This window comes from Oryza brachyantha, chromosome 3 (assembly GCF_000231095.2).
Source record: "Oryza brachyantha chromosome 3, ObraRS2, whole genome shotgun sequence".
Classification (NCBI taxonomy): domain Eukaryota; kingdom Viridiplantae; phylum Streptophyta; class Magnoliopsida; order Poales; family Poaceae; genus Oryza; species Oryza brachyantha.
The window spans coordinates 24,411,417-24,422,012 of NC_023165.2; the positions used below are offsets into that span (position 1 = coordinate 24,411,417).

General features: G+C 50.5%; 2 protein-coding genes across 3 annotated transcripts; both read left to right on the plus strand.

Moving 5' to 3' along the window:
- Positions 1-947: 947 nt before the first annotated feature.
- LOC102701989 (pentatricopeptide repeat-containing protein At3g49730) lies at positions 948-3,540 on the plus strand. The gene has a single exon (XM_006650470.3). It carries the CDS (start codon positions 1,492-1,494, stop codon positions 3,292-3,294), a length of 1,803 nt encoding a protein of 600 aa, XP_006650533.1. The 5' UTR covers positions 948-1,491; the 3' UTR covers positions 3,295-3,540.
- Positions 3,541-7,382: 3,842 nt separating this feature from the next.
- Positions 7,383-10,394, plus strand: LOC102702267 (ABC transporter F family member 4-like). Of its 2 annotated transcripts, XR_005811408.1 has the most exons (3): positions 7,383-8,824; positions 9,860-9,959; positions 10,042-10,394. XR_005811408.1 is itself a non-coding variant. In XM_040522488.1 (2 exons), the coding sequence occupies exon 1, from the start codon at positions 7,411-7,413 to the stop codon at positions 8,797-8,799; it is 1,389 nt and encodes a 462-aa protein (XP_040378422.1). In that variant the 5' UTR covers positions 7,383-7,410; the 3' UTR covers positions 8,800-8,824; positions 10,042-10,394. The 2 variants fall into 2 exon arrangements, 1 of the variants encoding a protein (XP_040378422.1); XM_040522488.1 differs by lacking the exon at positions 9,860-9,959.
- Positions 10,395-10,596: the final 202 nt, after the last annotated feature.

Consider the following 10,596-nt stretch of genomic DNA (forward strand, 5'->3'; position numbering starts at 1 on the left):
ATTAGCAGTGGTGATCCTATATATACTTTCCCAGGGTCCTCGGACCCCGGGGAAATTATCCAATTCTTACTAAATTATATCATATTAATTAGTGTACAAGTATAAAAATTAATAATTAAGTACGTATTAGACCCACAGTAATTTCTGCTCTAGGTTTGCCACTGGTGACTAGTCAGTAACATGGCTGTAGCCATGACTCTCCTAATGCAGCTCCCTATGAGTAGCTTCACGGGTTGAATTGACGAAGCTAACCATGATCTCAACCTCCTCTCTCTTCTAAGGGCAGCTCTAACGTGCGTGCTAAGGTGCCAAGAAGAGAGAGAAATGAACATGAGAGGTGCTATACGTTAGAGCAAAGGTGCTAGCTTGGAATTTGAAAGCACATGCACTTCTCCCAGCACCCGGTGTGAAAGACTTTTTGTCAAAGGAGTTAATGCTACTGTTGTACTATAAGTCTACCCACCAAATAGTTTTATAGTCCGCAGGACTCATCTTAGCATAGACTATAAGGGCAACTCCAACCCTTGGTGCTTAGTGAGGTGCTTAAAATAGGATTAAGCTAAGCACTACACTTAAGAGTCTACTTGGTTCAATGCTAGAGTCTTAGACAAATGCTTAAAATTATGATTACCATTTGTATCACCCATCTAAGCACCAACCCTCTCCAATGCAACAGCTACTGCCTCTCTCCCTGTCACCGACTACCAATTTAATTTTGTCTGAACCCAGCTCTGTCACAGCCAAAACTTACTCCTCTCCTCTCGAACGTTCTACACTCTGCTTAATGCTCAGCCACAAGACCCACAACCAGCACTCATGTGAAATGTTCTTCCCTGGGCTAACTGTGCTGCCTCCTCTCTCAGCTTCTCCCCTCAACCTCAGCCGTTCTTCCTCCTTCCCCCATGCCAAGAGTATGCTAGATGGAAGGAGCTAGAGCCGGTGGGCACGCGCGCACAAGTCCCACGCCGGTCCGCCCAGCCCGGCGTTACCACCGCACGCAACGGCGACGGGTGGAGCTGGAGCTGCAAGTGGAAGAAAGCGGAGCTCGGCTGGATCCATGCCAGATCCTTCCTCCTGGACAGTGCCCCCTCCCCTCTCCTCCCCATCCCCCCTCCTAGTGCTGCAAGTGGAAGATGGTTGGATCTGGGCTGGATCTGGATAAAACCATGTGAAGGTGTCTTTGTTTCTGTTTAATATCTTTGCATTTTTAGTTACAGTAGATCGTCTTGTGTTATTCAGGAAAAAAAGTGTGCGGGTAATTAAAAGTACACACTATTACAAACTTAACTTAGTTTTAGAGCAATATTAAACTATGATGCTAATGGCCGATGTGTCCTCCCGTAGCAAATTATAAAGAAGTAAACGCTAAAGTTGCCCTAGATACGGTCAGGTGGCGAGTTGATTGTGCCACACCCACCACGTGTCGGTGCACTGTGAATGCCTTTGTGTGCTATGTGACTGTGCCACAGCTGTGAGCCCCTGACGAGCACCATGCGGCGCCTCCTCCTCTCCGCTCCGCTGCGCCGCCGCGGCCTATGCACGGCCGCGCCCGACCCCGCGCTCGCCTCCTCCGCGGAGCTCGCGTACCGCCTCCTTCGCCGCCACCACGCCGACCCCAAGAGACTCACCGCCGCGCTGTCGGGCTCGGGCCTCGACCCTTCCTCCCCGCGCCTCCTCGACGCCGTCCTCCGCCGCTGCGGCGCCGCCTCCGCCCTCGCGCTCCACTTCTTCCACTGGTGCTCCCCGTCGCTCCCGGCGCCGGGGCCGCTCCCCTCCTCCCTCGCGCTCCTCGCCAAGTCCTTCTCCCGCGCCTCCTCTGCGCCATCCCCTTCCCTCCTCGCGTCGCTCCCCGCCCAGCTCCTCTCCCCGTCCCTGCTCTGCCCCGTCCTCCGCCGCCTCCCGCCCCCGCGCCTCCTTCCCTTCGCGCACGCCCTCCTCTCCGCCCGCCCCGACCACGACCACCCCTCGCTCTTTCTCTCCCTCCTCGAGTCCCTCACCAAGATCGGCCATGTCACCACCGCCGAGCAGCTCGTCGAGGAGCTCCAGCCCAGGCTCCCTCTCTCGCTCCGTCACTACACGGCGCTGCTCTACGGGTGGTGCCGCCTGGGCAAGCTCGACGAGGCCAAGCACGTGCTGGCCCGCATGAAGGCCGCGGAGGTCGCCCCGGACGTCGTCGTCTTCAACACCCTGCTCACCGGCTTCGTCGCCGACGGGCGGTTCGAGGACGCGTTCGAGCTGGCGCGTGAGATGGAGCGGCGTGGCTGCCCGCCGAACGCCGTTTCGTACACCACCCTGATGCAGGGGCTTGGCGCGAGGGGGCGGGTTGATGAGGCAATGCGGGTGTTTGTGGAAATGCGCAGGAAGGGGTGTGCCCCGGATGCTGTCACTTATGGCACTCTGGTTACTGCGTTCTGCAAGGCTGGCAGTATATCACGGGGATATGAGTTCTTGGACGCCATGGCGAGGGAGGGCCTGCGGGTGGATGCCGGCGTATACGTCGGGTTCTTTGTCGCGCACGAGAAGAAGGAGCAGCTAGAGGAGTGCTTGGAGTTGATGGAGAGGATGAGGGAGTGCAGGTGCCCACCAGACCTCAGCATCTACAATGTGGTGATCAGGCTGGCCTGCAAACTAGGGGAGATGAAGCAGGCTGTGGCATTGTGGAACGAGATGGAGAGTGGCGAGCTTAGTCCTGGGGTTGACACATTTGCTATCATGGTGAATGGTCTCGTTGGCCAAAGCGCGCTGGTTGAGGCGTGCGGTTATTTCAAGGAGATGGTTGGGAGGGGACTCTTTGTTGCACCCCAATATGGGGTGCTGAAGGACCTCCTCAATGCATTGGTCAGAGATCAGAAACTTGAGCTTGCCAAGGATGTTTGGGAATGCATCATGAGCAAAGGTTGTGAGCTCAATGTTGGCGCATGGACAATCTGGATTCATGCGCTGTATGCAAAGAAACATGTCAAGGAGGCCTGCTTGTATTGCTTAGACATGCTTGAGGCTGGGCTGATGCCGCAGCCGGACACGTTTGCAAAGCTGATGAAGGGACTGAAGAAGCTCTACAACAGGCAGATTGCTGCTGAAATCACCGAGAAGGTTAGAAAGATGGCAGAGGAGAGACATGTTAGCTTCAAAATGTATAAGAGGCGTGGGGTGAAGGATCTTGAAGAGAAGCCTAAGGCAAAGGCGAAGAGAAAGGAAGGACAGAAAAGGAGTCGCTGGAGGCAGGCTGGTCAGAGTCGATCCAGTAGGCATGCTGACAAAACTGACCTTTTGGATGATTTTGATGATGAATAATTTCCTGCGATGACTCCTTTTTGCCTTCTGGTAGTATAATTTTTATGTATAGTTTCAATTTAGAAAATTATTACCCTAGATCATTCTGCATCAAGTTTAATATTTTTACCTGGAGATTCACTGGATTGTACTGTTGGCCATCCGAACAAGACTGTAAACATGTCAAAAAAAATATAGTGGTCTTTCTTTCTATGCAAATTGAGCGAACTGCAAAAATTTTTAGGTGCAGAGAAACAGATGCTCGTCTCAAACAATCTACTTTGTGTCTGACATGTTGTTATGTGGTCTGCAATATGATTGTGATGATAAGTATACCTCATTTTATTTGATTTGTGATAACTGATAAGTTGATATACGCTGTCAAATACTACTACGTAGCAGTATCTTTTTCCAGGTTCGAGAAACATAGAATCTCTCTGTTTGCTTTATCCATTGCAGTTTAAAGTATCGCCAATAGTGTTAATACTTTAAGCTACATCTTTTAATTACTCTCTTTATTTCATATCGTAAAACATTTTTAGAATGCCTAGATTTATATTGATTATTGATTTTTATGCGAAACCTATGTAGTATTTCTTCAGTGTTCTTTACTCTAGGCAGCGAAGAGCCGAATAAACATGGTATGGGTTTTCAATTGTTCTTTTGGCCAAGTACATCTCTAACAGCAGCATGACCAAATTTCACTCTCCAAATATCTATTTCGTCACTCTCTATTTTATTTTTCTTTACTTCAACAGTTTCTTCATCACCCCTCTCTATTTTAACTATTTTAAGTCTATAACAACCGACCCACATGTGAGCCTCCTTTACCCTTTCTTCCTTTTATCTCCCTCTTCCTCTTTCTCTCCATCCAACGAGATTTCGACGGCCGCGGCGGTCTCGGGGCGGGGCGGGCGGAGACCAACAACGGCGGCGAGCAGCTACACGGGGCGGGCGGCTGCTCTCCTCGGCAGCTCGGCCTGCACCAGACCGAGATGGACCTCGCCGCGCCGCCGCAAGACAAGCGCCGCCGCGAGCTCACGCTGCTGCTGCAGTGCACGGAGGAGCCTAGGCTGCAGGATCACAAACTCATTCTTTTTAGCTACTACTACATAGCTGTTTATGATGAACTCACTCATTCAATTCATTCCCCTGAAACCAATCAATCGATCTACTAAACTAGTTCCTCAAGCATATATGCAGTTGTGTGGGCAATAAAAAGTTTTTAATCTATGTTTAACAGCAAGAAAAAAGATGAAGAACAACACAATCACCATAAAAAATGGATTAAATCTCCCCTGAAGGGGTGGGGAAAAGGAGAGTGAGATTGAGTAAGAGAGAATCCTCAGATCGATCATCCAATCCAGTCAACACCGCATGAACAAAACAAACAAACAAACAATCTATCACAGTGAATCGTAGGCCAGATGCGCGTGCACCAGATTGTCTTGCCGGCGAGAAGAGGAGCGCTCTGCTTGGCGTAGCCTCCAGAGCCTAGCCTGCAGTGCGCGGAGTTGGTGAACGCGGACAACCTCGACGAGGCGCACCGCGCGCTGCTGGAGATCGCCGAGCTCGCCACGCCGTTCGTCACCTCCACACAGCGTGTCGCCGCCTACTTCACGGAGGCCATGTCGGCGCGCTTCGTCAGCTAGTGGCTCGGGTTGTACGCGTCGCTGCCCAACCACCTCCCGGCGCGGCGCGGGAGCCGGAGCGGGCGGGTCGGCCCGACGCGGGAGCCGGAGCGGGCGGCGAGGGAGGCGGCGCGTCGCCAGAGTTGGCGAGAGGCGGCGCCTCGCCGGAGCCGGAGCGGCTCGGGATGGAGATGACGTCTGCCACAGCTGCTCGGGAGCGGCGGCGACCTCGACGACCTCCAGCGGCGGCGGCTGCTGCCTTTGTCTCCGACGTTTGCATCTTCTTCCCGGACAGCTACGGCAGGGAGAGGGCTTGAACGGCGCCAGCGCTGGCGGCGGCCTGGTCAAGCGGCGGCATCGGCCTGGCCGAGCTGGTTGGGGGCCGCAGAGAGCAAGGATGGAGATGTGGGGTGTGTGGGGCCCACAGATGGCCACTCTGTAATGGCTGGCCAACTTTGGTAAGTGAAAAGGCAAATTTGACCGGCCATTTGGCCATGCTGTTGGAATGTATTTTTAATTAAAATAAATAAATTTTAGCTTGGCCAGCATTTGACCATGCTATTGGAGATGATTAAGCTATATAACGATGCCCACTCCATGAAAAACAATCAAAAAACATGTTATGTTTTCCGTAGTAAAAACGAATGAACAATATATAATTTTAAAAGAGTAACATTTAGAGAACCTAAATCTAAAGAATAAACCATCAAGGGTGAATGTCCTTGGTGAATGTCCTTGAACTTTTGCTTCGAGTCTGTCCGCGTCCGCCCGCCATCGTCCACCGTCGCCCGCCTTCTCCATCGTCTGCCCGCCTCCGCTGACGTCGCGCTATGCGCCGCCACATCGCGCTCTCGCCGCTACATGTGGCACGCCTCCACTATCTTTGCGCTCAGATACGCCTCACGTACCAGCGCGTACCTGGTACCAGATGATACACTGGTGTGATACCAGGTGGTATCATCTGGTATCATAGTGTCGAGCAACAAGAGAAGCTCAAAAGGATACAGATATCATATGGTAACAGGTTGTACCAAGCGGTACCATATAGTTCTAAATGATATCATATGATATCAGCATGTATCAACATGTACTAATAAGTATCGATAGTTATCGCTTGATTCACGTATGGAAACCTGGATGATACCGATTAGTATTAACATATGTTAGATGATACCAAAAGATGCTAGAAGGTATCAACATATATCAATCCACTAGGTTCTAAATAGCACCACATGGTATTAGAAGGTATAACAGGTATCGCATGATATCAAAAGATATCAATATGTATCAGATGACGATAGCGGCAACCAACCCCCACTTCATGGAGAGAAAGATGCATGCATGCGATTAATTGACTACAGAGTAATTAACATTCAATAAATGACTTACGATGGTACGTGCCTTGATCTCTTCCACGGCGAGCAGCGGCCGCCCCGCCGCGTCCTCGAGCGACGCGAGCACGTCGAGGAAGTCGGCGGTGTCCCTCCGCTCGCCGGCTTTCCTCAGCAGCCGCCACCGCTCCACTCTTTCCTCGACGACGGCGGTGGCTCGCCGAAGTGGCGCCACCCTATGACCAGCATTAATCGTCCCGTTCGTACGGTATCCCTTTCTCCGCTTTTCTATTATTAAAATATATAATTATTGATTTATTTCGTTATAATTTAATTTATTACTAAAGTAACTTTAAATATGATTATAATTTTATATATTTGGATAAAAATATTAAATAAGACAAAGAATCAAATATAAATTTACAAGTCAACGACGTCAAATAAAAGATCAGAGAGAGTACAATAGAAAACAAAAACAATAGCTACTGGTTTTAAGATGAATGGGATTATAGTTGGCCATAAGACTCGAGACCCGACGGCTCGGCCCAAGGCACGGCGTCGCGGCCCGGCCTAAGCACAACATGGCCTGGTCGGTGTCGGGCCCGAGCCGGCCCGGCCCGACGGTTGGGCCATGCCTGGGCCGCACCCTCGGCACGGTGGGCTAGCCCGGTTCAATAAAAAAATATTAAGGATCTTAAATAGACTTAACTTATTCATGTAAGGCCTAACAAAAAAAGAAGTATATAAAATAGACTTATTCTAGTCTTATATAATCACAACCCAAAGAAGAGGGAGCGAAAATAGACTTATTTTAATAGCCCAAAAAAGTGATGGGTGAAATAGACTTATTTTTTAAAAAAGCACGATGGACCATCGTGCCTTCGTGCTTTGCCAACACGACCCGAGTGGTATTGGGCCATGCTTGGGTCACCGGTGTTGTCCGTGGGCCGACCCGGCATAGCCTGGCATGTTTGATCGGGCCGTGCTGGCCCGACGGACTTCGGCACGAGCCCGACCGTGCCTGGGCCATGCCGGCCCAGCCCGCCCATTTGGCCATCTATAAATATCCTAAAATAGCCAAACAGGCCCTTGGCCCTTCCCCCCGAAAAATTTGAAATCCTTTTCGCTCCCCTCTCCGCGACCTCCTGATTCCCCACTCCGGCTGCAGGGCGGCGATGGCGGACGCGCCGCCGCCGGTGCTGACGCTGCAGGTGAAGAAGGGCCGCCGCGGGGTCGAGACCAGGCAGTGGCGCGCGGGCTCCGTGCTCCGCGTCGGCCGCGTCGCCACCGGGAACGATCTCGCCGTCCGCGACGCGGGGGCGTCGCAGCGCCACCTCTCCATCTTGTTCCTCCCGCCGCCGGCCGCGCGGTGGGCTGTCTCCGACGTCGGCTCCTCCAACGGCACCCTCCTCAACGGCGTCCCCCTCGTGCCCACCGTCCCCACCCTGCTCTCCGACGGCGATGCCATCAAGATCGGGGAGTCCAGCGTGCTCGCCGTCTCCATTGCGCCCGATTCGGATCCCAACCCTGGCCCAAGGCGCTCCTCGCGCCAATCCGCAGCAGTGGTGGTGGAGCAGGAGAAACCCCCTCCCGTGACCCGCCGTGGCGGACGGAAGAATGCTGCTGCGGCGGCGGAACCGCCCGATGCGGAGAAGGAAGAGCCAGAGCCGGAGGAGGCACCAGTGGTGACGCGCCGCGGTGCTCGGAAGAAGGCCGCCGAGCTCCCTAAAGAGGAGAAACAGGAGAAGGGGAAGGATAAGGGACAGGAGAAGGTGGACGACGACGAGGAGGAGGAGGTCGTGGTGGTGACCCGCCGCGGTGGACGGAAGAAGGCCGCGGAGCCCCATAAAGCGGAGGAGGAGCACGAGAAGGGGAAGGATGAGGAACAGGAGGAGAAGAACGAAGGCGAGGAGAAGGAGGTGGAGGTGGCGGTGGTGACACGCCGCGGCGGGCGGAGGAAGGCGGCGCCGGAGGCAGTGCTTCCGCCACCGCCCCCAAGGGCAAGGTCGACTAGGGCAGCGGCCAGGAGAGGCAAAGCAGCAGATACAAACCTCGATGATGGGGAGAGTGAGATGGCCGGAAAGGGACGGGGAAGGGCCACGAGGTCTAGTTCAAGGAAGGCTCGGAGTACTGTTCCTGAGGACAGCGACGGCGGGGAACGGCAAGAAGGCGCGGTGTCCGACGCAGAAGAGCAGGTAGCGGATCAACCGAGGGCAGTGGCAGCGACGGATGGTGAGGAGCAATATGATAAGGTGGAAGCCATGGATGGAGAAGTGGGACAGAATGCCAAGACATCGGAGGCGCCAGTGGGTCGGGGAGGGCGGGCACGAAGAGCTCCAAAGGGGAAGAAGGCTAAAGCTCAGCGTGCTGCTTCTGCCAACGGGGCTGAGGAAGAAGACGGTGGGAAGAGCAGCAGCTTGGAGACCATGACACTGAGGGAGTGGTTTGGGAGGATGAATGTGTACCTCCCGAGGATGATCAATGAGGCCGCCGAAGAGGCGCTTTCGGCCTTGCGGGAGAGGCATCGGCGTATAGATGAGTACATTTCAACGCTTGAGGATTAGCTGCGATCCTGCGTGAGATTTCTTGGTATGTTCAGCTCCAAGGGAAATGTTTATTTCTGTGCAGCAAGTTCAGTTTTCTTTGTGAACTTTCTTACTGCTGGCAGAATGTCCTATTATTTGCCAGGGCAAACAGATAACTGAACCTTTCGTTGTTATGTCACTTTCTCGTTAGTGATTGCCATTTTCTAGCGATGATCCACATTCTGCAGTAATTGGTAGTTCATTTTATTAGGATGTATGTGTTGAGAATTGTACCTGAATGTAAGCCCCTTGCAGCATAAATTTACCGGTAGTAAGTTTTAGATATTGTGCCATGCCTATTGCATTGTTGCTAATTATCAATCTGGATCTGTGTTAACATTTTGTTTTGAGTTAAAATTCTGTGGCAGCAATTTTGTCCACTTTTCATGTTAATTGAGAATTTTTGTATATACCTAATAAATTGGTACTGTGCTCTTGTCATCTGCTACTTTTGTCTTCACCCCAAATGATTAGACACTCAGTAAGTCAGATTTTATAATTTCTCCCCCAACATTCAGAATGTCAACTGGCTAACCACTACCGCAACCATTACTCAATATCCTAGTCTCCTACTACGATGGGTACAATGATGATGTAGTCGAAAGTTTAAGTTTACATAATTACTGTTTTCTGATCAATTCCAGGTATTCAAGTGTAGCAATTAAAATATGCAATTAGAAGATGCTTCGATCTGCAGATTGTTCATTGCTGAAATGTTTTCCTTTTACATCTATTTCATGTAAAAATTGTGCCTGTCAAGACTTACTTCGATACTGTTCTGACGACCCACATAGCTGATCTGCTCTTATGGGCCTACAGTTTCATGAATAGCCAAACAGATAATAGTTAAGCTGCATTTTGTTCTTTCTGACATTTTGCCACAATGAATGCTTGAACTAAAATGATAATGTTGAATATATTTTTTTGCACAACTCTTTGAAGGGTACCCAATTGCCGTATGGTGATACATTCAGCTTATTAGCAAAAATTGATATTAGTTAACACAGAGAACTCTTAAATAGTTTTTTCACAATTTCAGTGTTTCTATCTGAGATGCTGAAAAGGAAGATACATCTAGCGGGCCATATTTTTCTGTGTAATTATTGCTCCACAGCACCACCCATTTAACCATGACAGAAGTATGTTAGATCTTCTATTCATCTACTAATTCTTGTGTTTAGCTTCTATCATAAATTGTTTAAACGTGCCATATGTCTACAGGATAATCAGGAGCTATTTGGTCAATCTGACAAAGGAATGATGCATGGAGATGACATTAATCGGAGGAAATGCTTTGCTGAAGCAGCACAAATAACTGGCTGATGTCACTGAGATTATTTCCAGATTTTTAGTTCCACCAAATGTCACAGAAATCATTCATGTAATATATAGCACTCTTCATGTTTTCGACAAGTTATGTTGTACCAGTAGTTTTGTACTCTGCAAAAGTAGGGGGTGCAAGTGCGTCAAATGGCAACCTGTAAATGACCTGGGTTCATAGGCTAACCCACTTAACACCCCTAAGTTAACTTGCTAAGTTATTCAACATGCATCCTGCAGGTTTGCTGGTGCAAACTGCCTTTCTATCTTGAAAATAGAGCATCCCTAACAGTTCATCTATTCCATACTCTATCCTGAAAATAGAGAATAAAGACTATAAATTGAGCTTCAACAGAACGACTATCTAATCATCTATTTTTAGATGTCATTCGTATTAGGAGAGAACCTTTATAGGGCATGTTTGGATCTCCAAACTTTTTTCTGGTCCCTGTCAGA